Consider the following 27,803-nt stretch of genomic DNA (forward strand, 5'->3'; position numbering starts at 1 on the left):
GGGGGGTAACGGGGGCGGCAGGGGGGGTGGGAGCAAAGGGGGGGGGCGGAGGAGGAGGAGGCTCGGCGGAGGAAGGCGGCGGGGTGGCCCCCGGGGGGTCCCCGGGGGGGTCGGGGGCGAGGAGCTCGGTGGGGGGCAAGGAGTTGGCGGCGAAGGTCTCGGCGGCGGGGAGGAGGCGGAAATCGGGCTCGGGGGGGGGCGGCGGGGGGGCTTCGGGGGGGGCGGGGAAGCCCCCGAAATAAGGGTCGGGTTGGGGGTAGGCCGGGGGGGTGGCGGGGATGGAGGAGGAGGAGGAGGAGGTGGTGGAGGAGGAAGAGGAGGAGGAGGAGGAGGAGGAGGAGGAGGAAGGGGGGGGGGGCGGCGTGGCTTCGTCTTCGCGGGGGGTGCGGCGGCGGTGGGAGGAGGAGGAGGAGGAGGAGGAGGAGGAGGAGGAAGGCAGGCGGGCGTCGGCGGAGGCGTGGCGTTGGTAGCGGCCGTAGGGCAGGTAGGGGTCGGAGGGGCGGAAGGGCTGGGGGGGGGCGGCCGAGGGGCGGCGGGGGAAGAAGGGGTCGGCCGGGAAGGGGTGTCTGCGGGGGGGGGGGGGAGAGGGGGTGAGGAAAGAAAAAAATTAAAAAAAAACATTAAAAAGCCATAAAAACGCAACAGCGCGACACAAAGACCCAGAAAAAAACATTAAAAACCCATATAAAACCCATAAAAACCCATAAAAACCCATAAAAACCCATAAAAACCCATAAAAACCCATAAAAACCCATAAAAACCCAACAGCGCGACACAAAAACCTATAAAAACCCACTAAAAACCCACTAAAAACCCATAAAAACCCATAAAAACCCATAAAAACCCATAAAAACCCATAAAAACCCCATAAAAACCCCATAAAAACCCATAAAAACCCATAAAAACCCATAAAAACCCAACAGCGCGACACAAAAACCCATAAAAACCCACTAAAAACCCATATAAAACCCATAAAAACCCATAAAAACCCATATAAAACCCATAAAAACCCATAAAAACCCATAAAAACCCATAAAAACCCATAAAAACCCATAAAAACCCATAAAAACCCATAAAAACCCATTAAAAAAAACCCATAAAAACCCATAAAAAAAAAAACATAAAAACCCATAAAAAAAAACCCACAAAAACCCATAAAAAAAAACCCATAAAAACCCATAAAAACCCATAAAAACCCATAAAAACCCATAAAAACCCATAAAAACCCATAAAAACCCATAAAAACCCAACAGCGCGACACAAAAACCTATAAAAACCCATATAAAACCCATAAAAACCCATAAAAACCCATAAAGACCCAACAGCGCGACCCAAAAACCCAGAAAAACCCAACAGCGCGGCCCAAAAACCCAACAACGCAGCCCAAAAACCCATAAAAACCCAGCAACAAAACTCAAAAACCCATAAAAACCCAACTCCGAAACCCTAAACCCAATGGCGCGGCCCCAAAACCCAGAAAAACCCAACAACAAAACTCAAAAACCCATGAAAACCCAACGGCGTGACCCAAAAAGCCATAAAAACCCAATGGCGTGACCCAAAAAAACAAAAAACCACAACAGCGCGGCCCAAAAACCCATAAAATCCCATTAAAAACCCATATAAAAACCATAAAAACCCATTAAAAACCCATAAAAACCCAACAGCGCGACACAAAAACCCATAAAAATACAATGGCGTGACCAAAATCCCAACAATGTGACCCAAAAACCCATAAAAACCCAACTCCGAAACCCAAAACACAATGGCGTGACCCAAAAACCCATAAAAACCCAACAGTGTGACCCAAAAACCCATAAAAAAACAACGGCTTGACCCAAAAAGCCATAAAAACCCAATGCTGCAGCCCAAAAACCCATAAAAACTCAACTCCGAAACCCAAAACCCAACGATGTGACCCAAAAACCCATAAAAAAAATAGAAACCCATAAAAACCCATATAAAAAACATAAAAACCCATTAAAAACCCATAAAAACCCAACAGTACAGCCCAAAAAAACATAAAAACCCAACTGCGTGGCCCAAAAACCCAACACGGTGGCCCAAAAACCATAAAAACTCAACGATGTGACCAAAAACCCATAAAAACCCAATGGCGTGGCCCTCAAAAATCATAAAAACCCAGCGATGAGACCCAAAAACCGAACGACGAGACCCAAAAACCACCAAGAAACCCAATGATGTGACCAGAAACTCATAAAAACCCAACTTTGAGACCCAAAACCCAAAAATGCGGCCCAAAAAAAACCATAAAAACCCAACCCTGAGACCCAAAACTCAACAACGCGGCCTAAAAAAAACCCAAAACCCCAAAACCCAATAACCTGACCCCAAAAACCCAACTCAAATGCACACCAAAACCCGATGACCCCAAAACCAGCCAAGCCGAAAAACCCAACACGACCCCAAAACCCCACAACGCGACCCCCAACCCAAGAACCCACCAACCCCAAAACCCAAGAACCTGACCCCAAAACCCAACTCAAACTCTCCCCAAAACCCTGACAATCCCAAAAACCCAACAACCCCAAAACCTCAAAAACCCCAAAACCCCCCAAAACCCTAAAATCCAAAACCCGACCCCAAAACCACCAAAACCTTCAAACCTGACCCCCAAACTGACCCCAAAACCCCCAAACCGACCCCAAAACCCCCAAACTGACCCCAAAACCCCCAAACCGACCCCAAAACCCCAAAAATGACCCCAAAACCCCAAAAACGACCCCAAAACCCCCCAAAAAAACCCCAAATCGGTGCCCCCGTTACCTTCCGGCCCCGTATGCGGTGTCCTGGCCGTAGGCGGTGCCGCGGGTGCCGTAGGGGGCGCCGGGGGGCTGGAAGGGGCCGAAGCCCCCCCGGGGGGCTCGGGGGTCCCGTTGCCGGGGGTGCTCCCGGAGCCGAAGGCGCTGTCGGCGGAGTGCCGCCGGCGGGACTCGGGCTGGGGGGGGCAAAAAAGGGTGTTGGGGGGGGGTAAATACCCCCCCGGGGGGCAGATGGGGGTGTTGGGGGGCAATAAATGGCCCCTGGGGGGTAAATGGGGGTGTTTGGGGGGGGTTAAATGCCCCCCAGGGGGGAAATGGGGGTGTTGGGGGGCAATAAATGGCCCCCGGGGGACAAATGGGGGTGTTTGGGGGGGTTAAATACCCCCCAGGGGGCAAATGGGGGTGTTTGGGGGAGGTTAAATGCCCCACAGGGGGCAAATGGGGGAGTTGGGGGGCAATAAATGTCCCCCAGGGGGGAAATGGGGGAGTTGGGGGGGGTAAATACCCCCTGGGGGAAGAAATTGGGGGATTTGGGGGGGGTTAAATGCCCCCCAGGGGGGAAATGGGGTTGAGGTAAGGGGTAAAAAGGGGATAGGGGGGGTAAAAGTGGGATTGGGGGGGGTAAATACCCCCCAGGGGGGAAATGGGGGTGTTGGGGGGGGGTTAAATGCCCCCCAGGGGGGAAATGGGGTTGAGGTAGGGGGTAAAAAGGGGATTGGGGGGGGTAAAAGTGGGATTGGGGGGGGGTAAATACACCCCGGGGGGCAAATGGGGGAGTTGGGGGGGGGGTAAATACCCCCCCGGGGCGGAAATAGGGTGGAGATAACGGGGTGGGGGCCCCAACCCAGACCCTATAACAATGGGGGGGGCACGGGGCAACCCCCAAAGACCCCAAACCCCAAAAATTTGGGGGGGGGGGCAGGGGGGGCCCCCCCTTACCGCCTCCGCCTTGTCCCCCGGCGTCGCCTTGCCCCCGGTGGGGACGGTTTGGGGCGTGTAGGCCCCATTGACAATGAGCTCGTAGTACTTCATCCGCTGCTGCCCTATAAGGGAATTAGAGGGTTTTGGGGTTAAAAACCCTAAAAATGGAGCATTTGGGAGCTTACGGGAACAAAAACCCTACAAAAATGAGCATTTTTGGTGTTAGAAGCGCAAAAATCCTACAAAAGGAGCAATAAAACCGGGTGACAATGAGCTCGTAGTACTTCATCCGCTGCTGCCCTATAAGGGAATTGGAGGGTTTTGGGGTTAAAAACCCTAAAAATGGAGCATTTGGGAGCTTACAGGAACAAAAACCCTACAAAAATGAGCATTTCTGACGTTAGAAGCGCAAAAATCCTACAAAAGGAGCAATAGGACCCGGTGACAATGAGCTCGTAGTACTTCATCCGCTGCTGCCCTATAAGGGAATTGGAGGGTTTTGGGGTTAAAAACCCTAAAAAAGGAGCGTTTGGGATGTTAAGGTCACAATAACCCTAAAAAAAATGAGCATTTTGAAGTTTAGGGTCAGAAAACCCTAAAAAAGGAGCGTTTGGCAGTTGATTAGCTCAAAATACTTCATTTTCTGCTTCCCTGCTGCGAAAATTCACAGGATTTTGGTTGCGCAAAACCCCAAAAAATGATCTTTGGGGATTTTAGGAACACAAAACCCTAAAAAAGGAGAATTTGGGATTTTAGGGGTGCAAAACCCTAAAAAGGAGCATTTGGCCCCATTGACAATGAGCTTGTAGTACTTCATCCTTTGCTTCCCTATAGGGGAAGATTATAGGATTTTGGTTGCGTGAAACCCCAAAAAATGATCTTTGGGGATTTTTAGAGGCACAAAACCCTAAAAAAGGATATTTTGGGGATTTTTGGGTCACAAAACACTAAAAAAGGAGCATTTGTCCCGCTGACGATGAGCTTGGAATACTTTCCCTACTGCGAAAATTCACAGGATTTTGGTTGCGCGAAACCCCGAAAATCCCTTTTTGGGATTTCTACCCCCGGCCGAAACCCCAAAAAAGGCGTTTTTTGCCCCGAAAGCGAGGAGAAAAAGCAGACCTTTGATGTCGAGCTGCACGTGGATGACGTTGCCCATGACGGGGGTGTTGTGGAGGTGCTTGACGGTCTCCTTGGCGCCGCGGGTGCTGGCGAAGAGGACGCGGGCGAGGCCGAGGTGCTTGCGGGTTTTGGGGTGCAATAGGATCTCCACCTCCTCCACTTCCCCGTATTTTCGGCACATTTCGGCCAAAAACGCCTCGCGGACGTTGTCGTTCAGCCGGGCGAAGGTCACCTCCTTCAGCGGGATCTGGCCCACGTAGAACTCGTCCAGCTGCGGGGTGGGAAGAGGGGAGAGGGGAACCCCAAATGACGGTTAAAATCATCAAATCCCAATTGAAATCCCAAAATCCCCGTTAAAATCCCATTAAAATCCCCAAATCCCCATTAAAATCCCTGTTAAAATCCCCAAATCCCCATTAAAATCCCATTAAAATCCCCAAATCCCCGTTAAAACCCCATTAAAATCCCCAAATCCCCATTGAAATCCCTCTTACAATCCCCAAATCCCCATTGAAATCCCCAAATCCCCATTGAAATCCCAAAATCCCCATTAAAATCCCATTAAAATCCCCAAATCCCCATTAAAATCCCATTAAAATCCCCAAATCCCCATTAAAATCCCCATTGGGATCCCCAAATCCCAATTAAAATCCCATTGAAATCCCCAAATTTCCATTAAAATCCCATTAAAATCCCCATTGAAATCCCAAAATCCCCATTAAAATCCCATTAAAATCCCCAAATCCCCATTAAAATCCCATTAAAATCCCCAAATCCCAATTAAAATCCCATTAAAATCCCCAAATCCCCGTTAAAATCCCCATTGGGATCCCCAAATCCCAATTAAAATCCCCAAATCCCAATTAAAATCCCATTAAAATCCCCAAATCCCCGTTAAAACCCCATTAAAATCCCCAAATCTCCATTAAAATCCCATTAAAATCTCCAAATCCCCATTAAAATCCCCATTGGGATCCCCAAATGCCAATTAAAATCACCAGATCCCAACTAAAATCCTCAAATCCTGTTGGGATCCCCAAATTGCAGTGAAATTTCAAGATCCCGTTGAGATCCCAAGATCCCCTTGAGATCCCCAAAACCCCATCGAGATCCCAAAACCCTGATGAAATCCCAAGATGCCGTTGAGATCCCAAAAATGTCATTGAAAACCCCAAACCCCACTGAGATCCCAAGATCCCATTGAAAACCCCAAGATCCCATTGAGATCCCCAAAATCCCACTGAAACCCCAAGATCCCATTGAGATCCCCCAGTCCCATTGAAATCCCAAGATCCCGTTGAGATCCCAAAACCACGATGAAACCCCAAGATCCCATTGAGATCCCCAAGATCCCAATGAAAATCCCCAAAACCGTTAAGATCCCAAGATCCAGTTGAGATCCCCAAGATCCCACTGAAAATCCCAAACCCTGTTGAGATCCCAAGATCCCGTTGAGATCCTAAGATCCCCCTCGGGATCCCAAATCCCATCAAGATCCCAAGATCCCACTGAAATCCCCCAAACCCCACCAAAACCCCAAGATCCCACTAAAATCCCAAGATCCCATTGAAATCCCAAAACCCCGCTGAGATCCCAAAACCTCATGGAAATTCCCAAATCCCACTGAGATCCCAAAACCCCAATGAAACGCCAAATCCCGCTGAAACCCCAAAAAGCCCCAAACTCACCTTAAATTTGGGGACGGGCAAGGAGAGGTCGCGGTGCTTGGCCCAGATGCGGCGGGGCCGCGGGTCCCGCACGTCGCCCTCGGGGCGGTACCCGGAATCCTATAGGGGAAATCAGGGTGAACACCTCCCCGAAAACCCCAAAACCACCCCAAAATTATCTTAGGGGGTTCGTCCATCCCAAAACGTTGACGTACGACCCCATAAATGCCCCCAAAATATCCCGATTGCCCTATTTATAGGGTTTCCCAAATAATCGAGCACCTATAGGATGGTTTTGGGGTCCCTACTGGGCATTTATGGGGCACCCCAAATTGTGAGAAGCCTCAAAACCCCAAATATTCATTTACAAACCCCAAAAACACCCCAAAATATCCTCAATTATGGGGTTTCCCAGACTATAAGGCACTTTTAGGATAATTTTGGGGTCCTCATTAGATATTTATGGGGCACCCCAAATTGTGAGGGCCCTCAAAACCCCAAATATTAACTTCCAACCCCCTTAAACACCCCAAAATCTCTTCAATTATGGGGTTTCCTGGACTATAAATCACTTTTAGAACAATTTTAGGGTCTCTATTAAACATTTACGGGACACCCCAAACCTTGAGGAGCCTCAAAAACCCAAATATTGATTTACAAACCCCCAAAACACCCCAAAATATCCTCAATTATGGGGTTTCCCAAACTATAAATTACTTTCAGGATGATTTTGGGGTTCCCATTGGATATTTATAGGGCACCCCAAACCGTGAAGAGCCTCAAAACCCCAAATATTCGTTTACAAACCCCACAAACACCCCAAAATACCCTTAATTATGGGGTTTCCTGGACTATAAATCACTTTTAGGACAATTTTAGGGTCCCTATTAGACACTTATGGGGCACCCCAAATTGTGAGGACCCTCAAAACCCCAAATAATCATTTACAAACCCCTTAAACACCCCCAAAAAAAACCCCAAAACCCCATAACCCATTTATATGATTTTCTCCCCCTTAACATTACAGGGGGGGGGGCGCTCCGTTTGCGGGGCCGCTTCTCATTAACGGTAAGGGCTATTAACGAGCGGAAGGTCTCGTTAGCGAGGTGAGAGTCCGCTTAATTAGCGGGGGGCGTTAATTATCCGGGGGGGCACTCACGGGGACGCTGAAGTGGACGCCATCGTAGCGGTAGACTTTTTGGGGGGCGCGGCGCAGCGCGGGGTCCACCAGCAGCTTGTAGCTGCGCCAGGGCGCGCTGGGGGCCCGCTGGCTCTCAGCCCCCGGCTCCGGCTCCATTCTGCCTCATTGACACTGGGGGGTCAAAAAAAAAAGGGGTCAGGGGGGTGGTCGCAACCCTATAAACCCCCCCTGGTACCCACAGGTTGCTTTGACCCCGTAAATTCAACACAAAGTACAAGGATTCCTTCATAATCCCATAATTTCTCTCGTAATCCTATAAATTCGCACACAAAACCCATAAATGTTACTCTCAAATCCCCCCAAATCCCACAGATTTTACTCTCAAACACAAATCCCACCCAAACCCCATTAATTCCCCCTCAAACCCCATAAATCCCCTCATAAACCCACAAATTTTACCCCCAAACCCCACAAATCCCCCCCAAACCCCATAAATTTTACTCTCAAACCCCACAAATCCCCCCCAAACCCCATTGATTCCCCCTCAAACCCCCCCAAACCCCATAAATTTTACTCTCAAACCCCACAAATCCCCCCCAAACCCCATTGATTCCCCCTCAAACCCCCCCAAACCCCATAAATTTTACTCTCAAACCCCACAAATCCCCCCCAAACCCCATTAATTCCCCTTCAAACCCCAAAGATCCCCCCAAACCCCATAAATCCCCCCATAAGCCCACAAATTTTACCCCCAAACCCCACAAATTCCCCCAAACCCTATAGATCTCCCCCTCAAGCCCCACAAATACCCCCCAAACCCCACAAATTTTACTCTCAAACCTGACAAATCCCCCCAAAACCCCAAAAATCCCCCCGTAACTCCCCTTCAAACCCCAAAGATCCCCCCCAAACCTCACAGATCTGCCCCCAAAACGCCATAAATTCCCCCAAACCCCACTATTTACTTCAACTCCCCAATATTTTCCTCAGTCCCCCCAAAATTTACCTCAGCCCTCCCCCACAATCCCCTCACACCGACTTTCCCCCAAAATCCCAAATATTTACCTCAGCCCCCCAAAATTCCCTCACCCCCCCCCCCCGCCCGGATCCCCTCACACCAACTTTCCCTCCAAAATCTCAAAATTTACCTCAACCCCCCCAAATTTACCTCAGACCCCCCCCGATCCCCTCACACCCACTTTTCCCCCGAAATCCCCAATTTTTACCTCAATCCCCCCAAAATTTACCTCAGCCCCCCCAAATTTACCTCAGACTCCCCCCCCCACAATCCCCTCACACCAATTTTCCCTCCAAAATCCCCAATATTTACCTCAGCCCCCCAAATTCACCTCAGCCCCCCCGTTCCTCTCAGGCCCCCAATATTTCCCTCAGACCCCCCCCAATCCCCTCACACCCACTTTTTCCCCAAATTCCCCAATATTTACCTCAGACCCCCCCCAAATTCACCTCAGACTCCCCCCCCACAACCCCCCTCACACCAATTTTCCCTCCAAAACCCCCAATATTTACCTCAGCCCCCCCAAATTTACCTCAGCCCCCCCCAAATTTACCTCAGTTTTTCACTACTTACCTCAGCCCCCCCCCTCAAGATCCCCTCACACCAACTTTTTCCTCAAATTCCCCAAAATTTACCTCAGACCCCCCCCAAAATTTACCTCAGACTCCCCCCGCTCCCCTCACACCAATTTTGCCCCAAAATCCCCAATATTTACCTCAGCCCCTCAAAAATTTACCTCAGCCCCCCAGTCCCCTCACACCGACTTTCCCTCCAAAACTCCCAATATTTACCTCAGCCCCCCCAATTTTACCTCAACTCCCCCCAAATTTACCTCAGCCCCCCCCCGGTTCCTCTCACCGCAATTTTTCTCTTGAAACCCCAATTTTTACCTCAACCCCCCCAAATTTACCTCAACCCCCCCCAAATTTACCTCAGCCCCCCCCAATCCCTCCACACCGACTTTCCCTCCAAAACCCCCAATATTTACCTCAGACCCCCCAAATTTTCCTCAGCTCTCCCCAAATTTACCTCAGCCACCCCCCATTCCCCCTCACCCCAACTTTTCCCTGGGACCCCCCAAATTTCCCTCACCCCCCCAAAATTTCCCTCAACCCCCCTGTCCCCCTGAACCCCCCCGTCCCTCTCAACCCCCTCAAGCCCCCCAATTCCCCTCAGCCCCCCCATTTCCCCCTCACCCCAACTTTTCCCTGGAACGCCCCAAATTTACCTCAGCCCCCCCAAATTTACCTCAGCCCCCCTGCTCCCCTCAACCCCCCCTGTCCCCCTAAACCCCCTCAGCCCCCCACGTCCCCCTCACCCCAACTTTTCCCTGAGACCCCCCAAATTTCCCTCATCCCCCCAAAATTTCCCTCACCTCCCCAAATTTCCCTCAGCCCCCCCAAATTCCCCTCACCCCCCCAAATTTCCCTCAACCCCCCCTGTCCCCCTGAACCCCCCTGTCCCCCTAAACCCCCTCAGCCCCCCCACGCCCCCCTCACCCCAACTTTTCCCTGGAACCCCCCAAATTTCCCTCACCCCCCCAAATTCCCCCCAACCCCCCCAAATCCCCCTCAAACCCCCCCAATCCCCCTCCCCCCCCTCCCCTCACACCCCCCTCACCCCCCCTTCCCCCCCACTCCCCCTACACCCCCCCAACCCCCCCCCACCCCCAAAACCCCCCCAAATCCCCCCAAAACCCCCCCCAAAACCCCCTCCCCCCCCCCCCCTCACCTGCCCGCTGCCGCCCCCCGCGGGACGCCGGAGCCGGGCGGGGCGGGGCCGGGCGGGGTCCGACGATGACGGGGGGGGGGCGGGGGGGCTCCGGGGGGGGCGGGGCTCCGAGGGGGGGGGGCTCCAAAGCTGGGGGGGGGGGCTCCGGGGGGGGGGGCCGGGAGCGGAGCCGCCGCCGCCGCCGCCGCCGGGGCCGGGACCCGGTGAGGGGAGGGGGCGGGGAGGGAGGAGGAGGAGGGGGCGTGGCCAACGGCGGAGCTCGCGGGGATTATCGCGAGAGCGAAGGCGAGCCGCACTTTCGACACGGAAGCGAAGCGCTCCCCGCACCCCTTTTCCTTATCAAAGCCGCTCCGTTATCACCCCCTCCACTTTTAAACCCACCCCCTCCGCGATAAACCCCCCCGTAACGACCTGCGTCGTCGCCGCAGCGATAAGGACGGCGATATCTAGTGGCGAATCTGCCGATAGCCCCGTGGCGAATCGGCTGCTCCGCCCCTACTGCGCCGTTTGGCCCCGCTGCCTTAATATTTTTCACCGTTTCTCCGCTATTTCGCCTCACTTCCTATCCCTTCTCCCACATTTTCCCCCTTTTCTTTTAATTTTTAATTTTATTTTTAATTTGGAGCGCGTGGCGAATCTGCCGAGCGGCCGCCGCGCCCGCACTGCGCATGCGCAACGCTCGCCCAACTCCCTCCCCGCCCAACTGGCTCCCCCGCCCTCCCGCCGCGCGCTCGCACTGCGCATGCTCCGCCCCCGCCCCTCCGCCCCCGCCCTCCCAGAAGCCCGCCGCGCACGCGCAGTTCCCCGCCGTGACGCCGCCCTTTGCCCATGCAGCGCAGGGCGCATGCGCCGCTTCCCTCCTCCCCCCGCCCCCACCCGTGCGCATGCGCAGAGCCCTCCCGCCGCGCGCCCCCGCCCTGCGCAGGGCCCGGGGCTGAGGGGGCGGGGTCAGAGGGGAGATAGGCGTGGCTTGATTTGCATAAATTTGCATATCTGTGGGATTTCGGGGAAATTTAAGGCATTAATGGGAAAGGGGAGGAGCTGGGGGGGGAGCTGGGAGGGGATTCTGCGCTAAAAAGGGGGAAAATGGGGAAATTTGGGGATAATTTACGATATTCTGATATATTTTGGGCCAATTTGGGATGTTTTGGGGCAATTTGGGATGTTTTAGGATATTTGGGGGCATTTGGGGGACAACTGGGGATATTTGGGGACAGTTCGGGATGTTTTGGGGACATTTTGGGATATTTTAGGCTATTTTGGAGCTATTTGGGGCTATTTTGGGGCAATTTGGGGCTATTTCGGGGCAATTTGGGGACATTTTAGGACATTTTCTTTTGGGATATTTGGGGGACACTTTGAGCAATTTTATTTTAGGATATTTTGGGGATGTTTGGGGCCATTTGGGGCTATTTCCAACCATTTTGGGTCGTTCTGAGATATTTGGGGCCATTTTGGGACATTTCGGGCCATTTTCTTTTGAGATTTTGCAGAATATTTGGGGTCATTTTGATGGATTTGGGGGCATTTCAGGATATTTGACGATAGTTGGGGAAATTTGAGGATATTTGGGGACAATCTGGGTTATTTTGTGACATTTTGGAAAGCTTAGGGATATTTTAAGACACTTTGGGACGTTTTGGGGTATTTTTGAACATTTTGGGCTATTTGGGGACGTTTCACGGTATTTAGGGACCTTTAATTTTGGGATACTCCAGGATATTTGGGGATATTTCAGGACATTTTGGCTATTTTGGGGAGTTTAGGTTAGGGACATTTGCGGATATTGGGATATTTTGGGGACATTTTGGGATATTTTGGGAAAATTCGGGTTATTTTGGGACGTTTTCAGACCCGGACACCCCTCCCCCAACCACAAACTGACAAATTTGGGCAATTTTTTTGTTAAAAAAAAAAAAAAAAAAAAAAACAACGACCTTTTATTGGCGGAGGCGCCGCGGGGGCCCCGCCCCCCACCCTTTAAGCCCCGCCCCTTTCCAGCCCCTCCCCCCACCCCCCAAATCCCGGGAGGGGGCGTGGCCAGAAGAGGGGGGCGGGGCAGCTTTGGTCCTAAGGGGGCGGGGCCAATTTGGGGCCCCTCCCCTCCCCCCCCGGCCGCCATTCAAGTCTCGAGGATTCAAGTATAAAAGCCCCGCCCCCCGCGGCAGGAAGGGGGCGTGGCTTGCTATGACCACGCCCATAGAAGGCGGGGCTTCTACTAACCCCGCCCAGAAGGGGGCGTGGCCAAGGCGAGCCCCTCCCCCTGCCACCAAAGCTGCCCCTTCCCCTTTAAGAGCCCCCCCGTGGATCCCCGCCCACAAAGGGGTGTGGCCAATAAGCCACGCCCCTACAACCACGCCCCTTTTCTACCAAGGGGGCGTGGCCACGCAAAGCCCCGCCCCCTCCTATCCCTGAGGTTGCCCCCAGCTTGGCCACAGGAGGCGGGGCTTTGGAAGGGGGCGGGGCTTAAACAGTGGGGCGTGGTTGTGATGGGGCGGGGCTTAAGGGGGCGGGGCTTCCGAGGGGGCGTGGTCACGCTGCCCCTCCCCCATCAGTGCATAGCTTTAATGAAGGAACCTCGTTGGGGGGGGGGGGGGGGGGGAAGGGCAAAGGGGGGGTCCCCAAATTTTTTTGGGGGGTCCCAGCCCCGATTTTGGGGGGTTTTGGCCCAAATTGGGGGGTCCCAAAGTCCTGGGTGGGGTCCCCAAAATTCGAGGGGGTCCCCAAATTTTTTTGGGGGGGGGTCCCCAAAATTCTGGGGTGGGTCCCCAAAGTCCAAGCGGGGGCTCACCAGCATCCAGGGGGGTCCCCAATATTTTGGGGGGGGGGGTCCCCATCTTCTGGGGGGGGTCCTCATCTTCCTGGGGGGGGTCCCATGGTTTTGGGGGGGTCCTCGTCATCCGTGGGGGGCTCCCCAAAATTCTGGGGGGGTCCCAATGGTCCCGGGGGGGGTCCTGAAGTCCTTGGGGGACCCCAAATTCAAGGGGGGGGGTCCCCAATGGTCCTGGGGGGGTCCCCAAGTCTTCAGCGGGGGTCCTCATGTCCTGGGGGGGGCCCCAAATTCCAGGGGGTCCCCAAAAGTCCTTAGGGGGGGCCCCCATTGACGGGGGGGTCCCCATAATCTGGAGGGTGCCCCATTGGTCCTGGGGGGGTCCCCAAGTCCCTGGGGGGGTCCCCGAATTCTAGAGGGGTCCCCATTAACTGGGGGGGTCCCCAAATCCCGGAGGTGACCCCAAATCCATGGGGGGGTCCCCATTAACTGGGGGGGTCCCCAAGTCCAAGGGGGTGTCCCCAAATCCCGGGGGGGTCCCCCAAATTCCCCCCGGGGGGGCCCTGCCCTAGCTGTCCTTGAGCAGCAGCTTCTCCTCGGGGGCTCGGAAGCGGGGGGCGCCCCCCCCACCCCCACTCCCCCCACCCCCACCCCCACCCCCAATGCCGGGGGGGCCCGGGGGGGGGTTTTGGCAGAGGCGGGCGCAGGCCTCGGGGCTGACCAGGCGGCAGGAGCGGAGGTCGACGCGGCGCAGGCGGGGGCAGCGGCGGAGGGCGGGCAGGCACTGGTCGGTCAGGCGGGGGCAGCCTGGGGAGGAAGGGGTTAAAAAGGGTTTGGGGGTGGAGGAAAGGGTTAAAAACGAATTGGGGAGGAAGGGGTTAAAAAGGTTTTTTGGGGGGGTGTAGGAAGGGGTTAAAAAGGATTTGGGGAGGAAAGGGTTAAAAAGGATTCGGGGTAAGAAGGGGTTAAAAAGGATTTGGGGTAGGAAGGGGTTAAAAAAATGGGGAGGGGTTAAAAAGGGTTTGGGGAGGAAAGGGTTAAAAAGGTTTGGGGGTGGAGGAAAGGGTTAAAAACGAATTGGGGAGGAAAGGGTTAAAAAAATGGGGGTTAAAAGGGTTTTGGGGAGGAAGGGGTTAAAAGGGTTCGGGGAGGAAGGGGTTAAAAGGGTTCGGGGAGGAAGGGGTTAAAAAGGTTTGGAAGGGGGAGGAAGACGTTAAAAGGGTTTGGGGAAGAAGGGGTTAAAAAATTGGGGGTTGAAAGGGTTTTGGGGAGGAAGGGGTTAAAAGGGTTTGGGCAGGAAGGGGTTAAAAAGGATTTGGGGTAGGAAGGGGTTAAAAAATGGGGAGGGGTTAAAAAGGGTTTGGGGAGGAAGGGGTTAAAAAGATTTGGGGGAGGGGTTAAAGAGGTTTGGAGAGGAAAGGGTTAAAAAGGATTTTAGGGAGGAAGGGGTTTAAAGGGGGGGTTAAAAGGGTTTTGGGGAGGAAGGGGTTAAAAGGATTCGGGGAGGAAGGGGTTAAAAAGGGTTTGGGGGTGGAGAAAAGGGTTAAAAACAAATTGGGGAGGAAGGGGTTAAAAAAATGGGGGTTAAAAGGGTTTTGGGGAGGAAGGGGTTAAAAGGGTTTGGGGGAGGGGTTAAAGAGGTTTGGAGAGGAAGGGGTTAAAAAGGGATTTTAGGGAGGAAGGGGTTAAAAAGGGTTTGGGGAGGAAATGTCCCAAAATCTGCTGAAATGTCCCCAAAATGTCCCCAAGTGTCTCAAGATGTCCCCAGGGTGTCCCCAGGGTGCCCCAAAATGTCCCCCAGATGCCCCAAAACGTCCCCAAGATGTCTCCAAAACGCCCCAAAGTGACCCAAAATGTCCCAAAATCTGCTGAAATGTCCCCAAAACGGCCTCAACCCCCCCAAGTGTCCCAAAATGGCTCTAGAGTGTCCCCAAGGTGCCCCAAAACATCCCCCACAATGTCCCCAAAATGCCCCAATTCCTCCCCCAAAACGTCCCAAAGTGACCCAAAATGTCCCAAAATGTCCTGAAATCTCCCCAAAATGTCCCACAATGTCCTGAAATCTCCCCAAGTGTCTGAAGATGTCCCCAAGATGCCCCAAAATGTCCCCCAAGTGTCCCCAAACCCCCCCAAGATGCCCCAATTCCTCCCCCTAAACCCCCACAAAACGTCTCCAAAACCCCCTAAAATGACCCAAAATGACCCAAAATCCCCATATTTCTCCCCAAAATTCCTGAAGTGTCTCAAGATGTCCCCAAGTGTCCCAAAACGTCCCCCAAATGTCCCCAAGGTACCCCAAAATGTCCCCAGAACGTCCCCAAAACACCCCAATTCCTCCCCCCAAACGTCTCCAAAACGCCCGAAAATGACCCAAAATGACCCCAAATCCCTGTATTTCTCCCCAAAATTCCCCAAGGCCCCCCAAGCCCCCCCAAGTGCCCCAAAACATCCCCCAGATGTCCCCAAACCCCCCCAAGATGTCCCCTGAAATGTCCCCAAGACATCCCCAAAACCTTCCGAAACGCCCGAAAACGACCCAAATTTTCCCAAAATCGCCGTTTTTCACCCCAAATCACCCACCTGCCAGGTTGAGCTCGGCCAGGCAGTGGCGCAGCCCCCCCAGGGCCCCCAGGGCGCCGTCCCCGAGCCGGGCGCAGTGGCTGAGGTGGCCCCAAACCCCCCCAAACGGCCCCAAAACAGCCCCCAAACAGCCCCAAGATGTCCCCAAACGTCCTGAAATGTCCCCAAAATGTGCTGAAATGTGCCCAAAATGTCCCAAAATTGCTGAAATGTCCCCAAAACGTCCCCAAATGTTCCAAAATGTCCCAAAATGTCCCAAAATGTCCCCAACGTGCTCCAAAACGTCCCCAAAACATCCCCAAGATGCCCCAATTCCTCCCCCAAAACGCCCCCAAAACATCCCCAAATGTCCCAAAATGTCCTGAAATCTCCCCAAAATGTCCTGAAATCTCCCAAAAATGTCCCCAAGCCCCCCCAAGTGTCCCAAAATGTCCCCAGAGTGTCCCCAAGGTGTCCCAAACTCCCCCAAGATGTCCCCCAAAATGTCCCCAAGACGTCCCCAAAACCCTCCAAAACGCCCTAAAGTGACCCAAATTTTCCCAAAATGCCCGTATTTCTCCCCAAAATGTCCCCAAGTGTCTCAAGATGTCCCCAAGTGTCCCAAAATGTCCCCAAGGTGCCCCAAAATGTCCCCAGAACGTCCCCAAAACACCCCAATTCCTCCCCCCAAACGTCTCCAAAATGCCCGAAAATGACCCAAAATGCCCCAAAATCGCCGTTTTTCACCCCAAATCACCCACCTGCCAGGTTGAGCTCGGCCAGGCAGTGGCGCAGCCCCCCCAGGGCCCCCAGGGCGCCGTCCCCGAGCCGGGCGCAGTGGCTGAGGTGGCCCCAAACCCCCCCAAACGGCCCCAAAACAGCCCCCAAACAGCCCCAAGATGTCCCCAAACGTCCTGAAATGTCCCCAAAATGTGCTGAAATGTGCCCAAAATGTCCCAAAATTGCTGAAATGTCCCCAAAACGTCCCCAAATGTTCCAAAATGTCCCAAAATGTCCCAAAATGTCCCCAACGTGCTCCAAAACGTCCCCAAAACATCCCCAAGATGCCCCAATTCCTCCCCCAAAACGCCCCCAAAACATCCCCAAATGTCCCAAAATGTCCTGAAATCTCCCCAAAATGTCCTGAAATCTCCCAAAAATGTCCCCAAGCCCCCCCAAGTGTCCCAAAATGTCCCCAGAGTGTCCCCAAGGTGTCCCAAACTCCCCCAAGATGTCCCCCAAAATGTCCCCAAGACGTCCCCAAAACCCTCCAAAACGCCCTAAAGTGACCCAAATTTTCCCAAAATGCCCGTATTTCTCCCCAAAATGTCCCCAAGTGTCTCAAGATGTCCCCAAGTGTCCCAAAATGTCCCCAAGGTGCCCCAAAATGTCCCCAGAACGTCCCCAAAACACCCCAATTCCTCCCCCCAAACGTCTCCAAAATGCCCGAAAATGACCCAAAATGCCCCAAAATCGCCGTTTTTCACCCCAAATCACCCACCTGCCAGGTTGAGCTCGGCCAGGCAGTGGCGCAGCCCCCCCAGGGCCCCCAGGGCGCCGTCCCCGAGCCGGGCGCAGTGGCTGAGGTGGCCCCAAACCCCCCCAAACGGCCCCAAAACAGCCCCCAAACAGCCCCAAGATGTCCCCAAACATCCTGAAATGTCCCCAAAATGTGCTGAAATGTGCCCAAAATGTCCCAAAATTGCTGAAATGTCCCCAAAACGTCCCCAAATGTTCCAAAATGTCCCAAAATGTCCCAAAATGTCCCCAACGTGCTCCAAAACGTCCCCAAAACATCCCCAAGATGCCCCAATTCCTCCCCCAAAACGCCCCCAAAACATCCCCAAATGTCCCAAAATGTCCTGAAATCTCCCCAAAATGTCCTGAAATCTCCCAAAAATGTCCCCAAGCCCCCCCAAGTGTCCCAAAATGTCCCCAGAGTGTCCCCAAGGTGTCCCAAACTCCCCCAAGATGTCCCCCAAAATGTCCCCAAGACGTCCCCAAAACCCTCCAAAACGCCCTAAAGTGACCCAAATTTTCCCAAAATGCCCGTATTTCTCCCCAAAATGTCCCCAAGTGTCTCAAGATGTCCCCAAGTGTCCCAAAATGTCCCCAAGGTGCCCCAAAATGTCCCCAGAACGTCCCCAAAACACCCCAATTCCTCCCCCCAAACGTCTCCAAAATGCCCGAAAATGACCCAAAATGCCCCAAAATCGCCGTTTTTCACCCCAAATCACCCACCTGCCAGGTTGAGCTCGGCCAGGCAGTGGCGCAGCCCCCCCAGGGCCCCCAGGGCGCCGTCCCCGAGCCGGGCGCAGTGGCTGAGGTGGCCCCAAACCCCCCCAAACGGCCCCAAAACAGCCCCCAAACAGCCCCAAGATGTCCCCAAACGTCCTGAAATGTCCCCAAAATGTGCTGAAATGTGCCCAAAATGTCCCAAAATTGCTGAAATGTCCCCAAAACGTCCCCAAATGTTCCAAAATGTCCCAAAATGTCCCAAAATGTCCCCAACGTGCTCCAAAACGTCCCCAAAACATCCCCAAGATGCCCCAATTCCTCCCCCAAAACGCCCCCAAAACATCCCCAAATGTCCCAAAATGTCCTGAAATCTCCCCAAAATGTCCTGAAATCTCCCAAAAATGTCCCCAAGCCCCCCCAAGTGTCCCAAAATGTCCCCAGAGTGTCCCCAAGGTGTCCCAAACTCCCCCAAGATGTCCCCCAAAATGTCCCCAAGACGTCCCCAAAACCCTCCAAAACGCCCTAAAGTGACCCAAATTTTCCCAAAATGCCCGTATTTCTCCCCAAAATGTCCCCAAGTGTCTCAAGATGTCCCCAAGTGTCCCAAAATGTCCCCAAGGTGCCCCAAAATGTCCCCAGAACGTCCCCAAAACACCCCAATTCCTCCCCCCAAACGTCTCCAAAATGCCCGAAAATGACCCAAAATGCCCCAAAATCGCCGTTTTTCACCCCAAATCACCCACCTGCCAGGTTGAGCTCGGCCAGGCAGTGGCGCAGCCCCCCCAGGGCCCCCAGGGCGCCGTCCCCGAGCCGGGCGCAGTGGCTGAGGTCGAGGGAGGCCAGCTGGGGCGCGTGGCGGGCCACCAGGCGCAGCGACGCCTCCGTCACCTCCAGCCCCGCCAGGCGCAGCTCCACCAGGTTGGGGAGGCGCCCGCGGGGCTCGGGGGGGCCTGGGGGGGGGAGAGGAAGGTCAGGAGATCCCAAAATCCCCGCTTTTTACCCCAAAAATCCAGTATTGTGGCCAAAAACCCCAGCATTGTACCCAAAACCCATCCGTGTTACCCCATGACCCCAATGACTCCTGTGGCCCCCCCCCAGGTTGGGGAGGCGCCCGCGGGGCTCGGGGGGGCCTGGGGGGGGAGAAAAAAGGTCAGGAGATCCCAAAATCCCCGCTTTTTACCCCAAAAATCCCAACGTGTCCCTAGAAACTTCGCCATTGTACCCAAAAGCTACCCATTGTCACCCTGTGTCCCCTATGATTCCTGTGCCCCCCCCCAGGTTGGGGAGGTGTCCCCGGGGCTCGGGGGGGCCTGGGGGGGGAGAAAAAGGTTAGGGAAACCCAAAAACCCCGCTTTTTACCCCAAAAATCCAGTATTGTGGCCAAAAACCCCACATTGTTACCAAAAAAAGCTATAATGTCCCCAAAAACCCCACCAAAAGTCATCTGTGTTAGCCCCATGTCCCCCCCCCCCAGGTTGGGGAGGTGCCCGTGGGGCTTGGGGGGGCCTGGGGGGGGAGAAAAAAAGGTTAGGGGAACCCAAAATCCCCGCTTTTTACCCCAAAAATCCAGTATTGTGCCCCAAAATCCCTAAAAACCCCACTATTGTACCCAAAACCCATCCGTGTTACTCCTATGTCCCCCAAACCTTCCCCACTTTTGTCCCCCCCCCCCAGGTTGGGGAGGCGTCCCCGGGGCTCGGGGGGGCCTGGGGGGGGAGAGGAAGGTTAGGGAAACCCAAAAAGCCCGCTTTTTACCCCAAAAATCCAGTATTGTGCCCCAAAAATCCCATATTGTCCCCAAAAACTCCAAAATTGTACCCAAAAAGCCACCCGTTATCCCCCCCATTGTACCCCCCCAGGTTGGGGAGGTGCCCACAGGGCTCGGGGGGGCCTGGGGGGGGAGAAAAAAGGTTAGGAAAACCCAAAAACCCCGCTTTTTACCCCAAAAATCCCCCATTGTTACCAAAAGTCCCGTATTTTGGCCAAAAAATCCCGTATTGTCCCTAAAAACCCCAAAATGTCCCCAAAAAGCCACCCATTGTCCCCCCCCTCCAGGTTGGGGAGGCGCCCACGGGGCTCGGGGGGGGGCCTGGGGACCCCAAAATCCCATTTTGTGCCCCAAAAACCCATATTATCCCCCCAAAAAAACATATTTTTCCCGAAAAAGCCGTATTTTCCCCCAAAAAACCATCTTGTCCAAAAATTTAAAAAAAACACGTATTCTCCCCCAGAACCTCCCCATTTCCCTCCCGTATCCCCCCAAATTGTCCCCCCAAAACCCCCAATTCCCCCCCAAAGTCCCTCCAATCTCCCCAAATTCCCCATTTCCCCCAAATCCCCAATTTCCCCCAATTTCTCCCCATTTTTCCCAAATCCCCCAATTTTCCGATTTCCCCCAATTCCCTCTTTTTCCCCCAAATCCCCCATTTCCCCCCAAATCCCCCCAAACCGCCAATTTCCCCCAAATTCCCCAATTTCCCCAAAATCCCCCAAATCCCCCCAATTTCTATCCATCCCCCAAAACCCCCCAAAATGACCCAAAATGCCCCAAAACGCCCCAAAATGCCCCCGTACCTCTGTCGGGGGCGGCGGGCAGCAGCTCCCGGAGCTGGGCGTCGCGGAGCATCCCCCAAACCCCAAAATCCCCAATTTCCCCCAAATCCACCAAAACCCCTCAAAATGCCCCAAAACCCCTCAAAATGCCCCAAAATGCCCCAAAATGACCCAAAATGCCCCAAAATGCCCCATACCTCTGTCGGGGGCGGCGGGCAGCAGCTCCCGGAGCTGGGCGTCGCGGAGCATCCCCCAAATCCCCCCCAAATCCCCCAAAATCTCCCCAAAATCCCCCAAATCTCCCCAAAAACCCCCAAATCTCCCCAAAAACCCCCCAAAATGACCCAAAATGACCCAAAATGCCCCAAAATGAGCCAAAACCCCCCAAAATGCCCCCGTACCTCTGTCGGGGGCGGCGGGCAGCAGCTCCCGGAGCTGGGCGTCGCGGAGCATCCCCCAAATCCCCCCCAAAATCTCCCCAAAAACCCCCAAATCTCCCCCAAATCCACCAAAACCCCTCAAAATGCCCCAAAACACCCCAAAATGCCCCAAAATGCCCCCATACCTCTGTCGGGGGCGGCGGGCAGCAGCTCCCGGAGCTGGGCGTTGCGGAGCATCCCCCAAACCCCAAAACCCCCCAAAATCCCCTCAAAACCCCCAAATCTCCCCAAAATGCCCCAAAACCCCTCAAAATGCCCCAAAATGACCCAAAACGCCCCAAAACGACCCAAAATGACCCAAAATGACCCAAAATGACCCAAAACCCCCCAAAATGCCCCCGTACCTCTGTCGGGGGCGGCGGGCAGCAGCTCCCGGAGCTGGGCGTCGCGGAGCATCCCCCAAACCCCAAAATCCCCCATTTTTCCCAAATCCCCCAAAATGCCCAAAACACCCCAAAACACCCCAAAACTCCCCAAAATGACCCAAAACGCCCCAAAATGCCCCTGTACCTCTGTCGGGGGCGGCGGGCAGCAGCTCCCGGAGCTGGGCGTCGCGGAGCTCGGGCACCCAGCGCAGGTCCAGCAGCCGCAGCGACGCCAACGAGGCCGTGCCCAGCGCCGACACCGCGCACCACGAGCAGCCGCTCAGCACCAGCTCCCGAAGGCCTGGGGGGGACAAAAAACGCGCTGGGTGACCCCAAAAGACCACCGGGGAAGCACAAAACACAACCAGAAAACCAAAAAAACAACCAGGATCCAGCAAAACCCAACTAGAAACCCAAAAACCCAATGAGATACAAAAAAAAAAACAACTAGAAACCCAAAAACCCAACAAGGAAACCCAAAAACCCAACTAGAAACCAACAAAACCCGACTAGAAACCCAAAAACCCAACTGCGAAACCCAAAAACCCAACCGGGATCCACCAAAACCCAACGGGAAACCCAAAAACCCAACGGGAAACCCAAAAACCCAACGGGAAACCCAAAAACCCAACGGGAAACCCAAAAACCCAACGGGAAACCCAAAAACCCAACGGGAAACCCAAAAACCCAACGGGAAACCCAAAAACCCAACGGGAAACCCAAAAACCCAACCCGGAAACCCAAAAACCCAATGAGATACAAAAAAAAACCAACTAGAAACCCAAAAACCCAACTGGGAAACCCAAAAATCCAACTAGAAGCCAACGAAACCCAACTAGAAACCCAAAAACCCAACCAGGATCCACCAAAACCCAACGAGATACAACAAAACCCAACTAGAAACCCCAAAACCCAACGGGAAACCAACAAAACCCAACTAGAAACCCCAAAAACCCAACCGGGATCCACCAAAACCCAACTAGAAACCCAAAAACTCAACCTGGATCCACCAAAACCCAACTAGAAACCCAAAAACCAAACGGGAAACCCAAAAACCCAACCGGGAAACCAAAAAAAACAACTAGAAACCCAAAAACCCAACCGGGAAACACAAAAACCCAACTAGAAACCAACAAAACCCAACTAAAAACCCCCAAAACCCAACCGGGAAACCCAAAAACCCAACTAGAAACCACCAAAACCTAACTAAAAACCCCAAAAAGCCAACGGGAAACCCAAAAACCCAACCCGGAAACCCAAAAACCCAATGAGATACAAAAAAAAACCAACTAGAAACCCAAAAACCCAACTGGGAAACCCAAAAACCCAACGGGAAACCCAAAAACCCAACCGGGATCCACCAAAACCCCACTGAGATACAATAAACACAACTAGAAACTCACAAAACCCAACTAAAAACCCCAAAAAACCAACCAGGAAACCCAAAAACCCAACCGGGATCCACCAAAACCCAAGTAGAAACCCAAAAAACCCAACTAGAAACCCCAAAAACCCAACTAGAAACCCAAATACCCAACCGGGAAACCCAAAAACCCAACTAGAAACCCCAAAAACCCAACCGGGATCCACCAAAACCCAACTAGAAACCAACAAAACCCAACTAAAACCCCAAAAACCCAATGGGAAACCCAAAAACCCAACTAGAAACCAACAAAACCCAACTAAAAACCCCAAAAAGCCAACGGGAAACTAAAAAACCCAACCAGGAAACCAAAAAAACAACCAGGAAACCCAAAAACCCAACCGGGATCCACCAAAACCCAATGAGATACAACAAAACCCAACTAAAAACCCCAAAAACCCAACGGGAAACCCAAAAACCCAATGAGATACAACAAAACACAACTAAAAACCCCAAAAACCCAACCGGTAAACCCAAAAACCCAACCAGAAACCCAAAAAACCCAACGGGAAACCCAAAAACCCAACTGGGATCCACCAAAACCCAACTAGAAACCTCAAAAACCCAACTAGAAACCCCCAAAACCCAACCAGGATCCACCAAAACCCAACTAGAAACCCCAAAACCCAACTAGAAACCCCCAAAAACCCAACCGGGATCCACCAAAACCCAACTAGAAACCAACAAAACCCAACTAAAAACCCCAAAAACCCAACGGGAAACCCAAAAACCCAACCGGGAAACCCAAAAACCCAACTGGGATCCGCCAAAATCCCACTGGAAAACCCCAAAACCCAACTGGGAAACCCCAAAACTTCTACAGGGAACCCCAAAAACCCATGGACAACCAAGACGCCCATCAAAAACTCAACGACGCGTTGAGTTGCCACCACCACACCCAACACCCTATTGACCCTACAACCCGTTGGACACCCCGTAGCACCCCAAAACCCCCAGAAAACCCCAAAAACCCAATGGAGACCCCTAAAATTTCCATGGGGACCCCAAAACTTTTATAGGAACACCCAAAAACCCATGGACAACCAAGACACCCATCAAAAACCCAACGATGCGTTGAGTTGCCACCGCAACCCCCAACACCCTCTTGACCCTACAACCCGTTGGACGCCCCCCACCGCCCGTAGCACCCCAAAACCCTACAGGAAACCCCCAAAACCCTAATAGGGACCCCAAAAACCCCAATAGGGACCCCAAAACTTTTATAGGGACTCCCCCAAACTCTTGGATACCCAATATACCCAACAAAAACTCAACGACGCGTTGAGTTGCCACCACAACCCCCAACACCCTCTTGACCCTACAACCCGTGGGACACCCCGCAGCACCCCAAAACCCCCAGAAAACCCCAAAAACCCTAATAGGGACCCCAAAACGTTTATAGGGACACCCAAAACTCTCGGAGACCCAATATACCCAACAAAAACTCAACGACGCGTTGAGTTGTCACCACGACACCCAACACCCTCTTGACCCTACAACCCGTTGGACGCCCCCTACCACCTGTAGCACCCCAAAACCCTATAGGGACCCCAAAAACCCTAATAGGGACCCCAAAAACCCTAATAGGGACCCCAAAAACCCTAATAGGGACCCCAAAACGTTTATAGGGACTCCCCCAAACTCTTGGATACCCAATATACCCAACAAAAACTCAACGACGCGTTGAGTTGTCACCACGACACCCAACACCCTCTTGACCCTACAACCCGTGGGACGCCCCCTACTACCTGTAGCACCCCAAAACCCTACGGGGACCCCAAAAAAAACCCCAAAAGCCCACCCTGGAGGCGGGAGATGAGCCAGGAGAGCTGCTTGCGGGAGATGCCGGTCCAGCTGAGGTCCAGGCTGGCGGGTTGGCGGCGCACGATCCCGCTCAGCATGGACGGGGTCACGGCCGCCCGGCGGCTCAGGTCGATGCGGGTCCACAGGCGGCGGTCGCAGCACCTGGGGGGACCCCAAAATTAGAGAAAAAAACCAAATTCGGGCAATCTGAGGTTGACGGAAAGTCGAAAGTTGAAAAAACGGCGAAAATCGGGCGATTCTATGCTTTAAGGGAGACGAAAATTGGGAGAACCCGTTAAGTTTCTTTGATTAAAAGGGTATGGGGATCCCAAAATTTAGAAAACCCTAAAATTTGGGTGATCCCAAAACTCAGAAAATCCCAAAATTTAGAGAAAACCCCAAATTTCGGTGATCTGAGGTTGAGGGAAACCCAAAAATCTAAAAAAAACGTCAAAAATTGGGCGATTCAATGCTTTAGGAGAACCGAAAATCGGGAAAACCCATAAATTTGTTGGATTCTAATGGTACGGAGATCCCAAAAGTTAGAACAGCCCCAAAAATTAGAGAAAAACCCCGAATTTGGGCAATCTGAAATTGAGGGAAAGTCGAAAATTGAAAAAACGGCGAAAATCGGGCGATTCTATGCTGTAGGAGAACCGAAAATCGGGAAAACCCGTAAATTTGGGTGGTTCGAACGGTATGGGGATCCCAAAATTTAGAAAACCCCAAAATTTGGATGATTCCAAAACTCAGAAAACCCCCAAATTTAGAGAAAACCCCAAATTTGGGCAATCTGAGGTTGAGAGGAACCCAAAATTTGAGGAACGTCAAAATTTGGGCGATTCAACGGTTTTTAAGTGTCCCTAAAGCCCCTACAATGCCCCCAAAACCCCTCTAAGAGACCCTAAAGCCCCCGTAATGACCCCAGACCCCCTCCCAGTGTCTCCCAGTGCTCCCAGTAACCCCTCCCAGTGCTCCCAGTGCCCTTAAAACCCCTCCATAGCTCCTTTAAGTGTCCCTAAACCCCTTCTAAGTGCTCTTAGAACCCCTACAAGTGACCCTAAATCCCCCAAAACGACCCTAAAATGCATCCTAGTGACCCCAAATCCCTCCCAGTGCTCCCAGTAACCCCTCCCAGTACTCCCAGTACACCTAAATCTCCTCCAAAGCACCTTTAAGCATCCCTAAAGCCCCTCTAAGTGTCATTAGAGCCCCTGTAAGTGCCCCTAAAGCCCCTCTAAGTGACCCTAAATCCCCCATAGTGACCCCAAACCCCCTCCCAGTGCCTCCCAGTGCTCCCAGTAACACTTCCCAGTGCTCCCAGTACCCATAAACCATCTCCAAAGCATCTTTATGTGTCCCTAAAGCCCCTCTAAGTGCCCCTAAGCCCCCTGTAATGACCCTAAAATGCACCCTAGTGACCCCAAACGCCTCCGTAATGACCCCAAAACCCCTCCCAGTGCTCCCAGTAACCCCTCCCAGTGCCCCCAGTGCCCCTAAAGTGTATCCAAAGCACCTTTAAGTATCTCTAAACCCCTTCTAGGTGTCCTTAAAGCCCATATAAATGCCCCTAAAGGCCACATAGGTGTCCCAAAAGCTCCCGTAATGACCCCAAATCCCCTCCCAGTGCCTCCCAGTGCTCCCAGTAACCCCTCCCAGTGCTCCCAGTGCCCATAAACTGTCTCCAAACCATCTTTATGCGTCTCTAAACTCCTTCTAAGTGCTCTTACAGGCTCTGTAATGACCCTAAAGACCATGTAAGTGTTCCAAAAGCTCCCGGAATGACCCCAAACCCCCTCCCAGTGCTCCCAGTCACCCCTCCCAGTACGAACCAGCGGCTCCAGGTGCGGCAGACCCTCATGCAGACGCAGAGCTCGCGGGAGGAGAGGTGGAGGAAGACGGCGAGCACCCCCGGGGACCCCTCCCAGTGCGCCCAGTGACCCCTCCCAGTGCTCCCAGTGACCCTAAAGCCCCCCTAACGACCCCAAACGCCCTCCCAGTGTCTCCCAGTGCTCCCAGTAACCCCTCCCAGTGCTCCCAGTACCCCTAAATCTCCTCCATAGCTCCTTTAAGTGTCCCTAAAGCCCCTCAAATTGTTCTTAAAGCCCCTCTAAGTGCCCCTAAATCCCCCATAGTGACCCCAAAACCCCTCCCAGTGTCTCCCAGTGCTCCCAGTAACCCCTCCCAGTGCTCCCAGTACCTATAGATCTCCTCCAAAGCATCTTTAATCATTCTTAAAGCCCCTCTAAGTGACCTTAAGCCCCCTGTAGTGACCCTAAAGTGCACCCTAGTGACCCCAAATCCCCTCCCAGTGCCTCCCAGTGCTCCCAGTCGCCCCTCCCAGTACGAACCAGCGGCTCCAGGTGCGGCAGACCCTCATGCAGACGCAGAGCTCGCGGGAGGAGAGGTGGAGGAAGACGGCGAGCACCCCCGGGGACCCCTCCCAGGGTGCCCAGTGACCCTTCCCAGTGCTCCCAGTGACCCTAAAGCTCCCATAACGACCCCAAACGCCCTCCCAGTGTCTCCCAGTGCTCCCAGTAACCTCTCCCAGTGCTCCCAGTGCCCTTAAAACCCCTCCATAGCTCCTTTAAGCGTCCCTAAAGCCCTTCTAAGTGCCCTTAGAACCCCTACAAGTGACCCTAAATCCCCCAAAATGACCCTAAAATGCATCCTAGTGACCCCAAATCCCTCCCAGTGCTCCCAGTAACCCCTCCCAGTACTCCCAGTACCCCTAGATCTCCTCCAAAGCACCTTTAAGCGTCCCCTAAAGCCCCTCTAAGTGCCTCTAAAGCCCCCACAACGACCCTAAAATGCGCCCTAGTGACCCCAAACACCTCCATAACGACCCCAAACCCCCTCCCAGTGCTCCCAGTCGCCCCTCCCAGTACGAACCAGCGGCTCCAGGTGCGGCAGACCCTCATGCAGACGCAGAGCTCGCGGGAGGAGAGGTGGAGGAAGACGGCGAGCCAGACGTCGCGCTGCATGACGTGGGCGGCCCCGCTGTCCAGGGGCAGGCGGTCGGGGTCCGGGCTGGCCGGGGGGGGCCGCACCACGTGGCGCTCCCAAACCCGTTGGTTTTGGGGGGGGGGGACCCCAAAAACCCCCGGGGGGGGACGCTGACGGGGTTTGGGGGGTAAAGGGGGGGCGGGGAGAGGCGAGGAGGGGGCGTTCGGGGAGGTTTCGTCGTCATCGTCGGAGGAGGAGGAGGAGGAGGAAGAGGAGGAAGAGGAGGAGGAGGAAGGGGGGCTGAAGGGGGGGGGGGGGGGGAT

General features: G+C 53.6%; 2 protein-coding genes across 2 annotated transcripts; both read right to left on the reverse strand.

Moving 5' to 3' along the window:
* Window positions 1-6: 6 nt before the first annotated feature.
* Window positions 7-10,471, reverse strand: LOC311429422 (histone-lysine N-methyltransferase SETD1A-like; the record flags this gene model as incomplete). Its single annotated transcript, XM_084540503.1, has 7 exons — window positions 10,384-10,471; window positions 7,653-7,805; window positions 6,515-6,613; window positions 4,827-5,097; window positions 3,723-3,826; window positions 2,788-2,959; window positions 7-566 (listed from the first exon to the last, which is right to left on the reverse strand). Coding segments are annotated over exons 2-7 (1,344 nt in total), but the record flags the coding sequence as incomplete, so codon positions are not given.
* A 2,563-nt stretch (window positions 10,472-13,034) lies between these two features.
* FBXL19 (F-box and leucine rich repeat protein 19) lies at window positions 13,035-27,773 on the reverse strand (the record flags this gene model as incomplete). The annotated part of the gene is made up of 5 exons (XM_084540504.1): window positions 13,035-13,960; window positions 18,694-18,900; window positions 21,454-21,609; window positions 24,533-24,696; window positions 27,427-27,773. Coding segments are annotated over 5 exons (1,113 nt in total), but the record flags the coding sequence as incomplete, so codon positions are not given.
* Between the last annotated feature and the right edge of the window lie 30 nt (window positions 27,774-27,803).

The sequence above is a fragment of the Aythya ferina genome (assembly GCF_964211825.1).
Source record: "Aythya ferina genome assembly, contig: HAP1_SCAFFOLD_1024, whole genome shotgun sequence".
Taxonomy (NCBI): domain Eukaryota; kingdom Metazoa; phylum Chordata; class Aves; order Anseriformes; family Anatidae; genus Aythya; species Aythya ferina.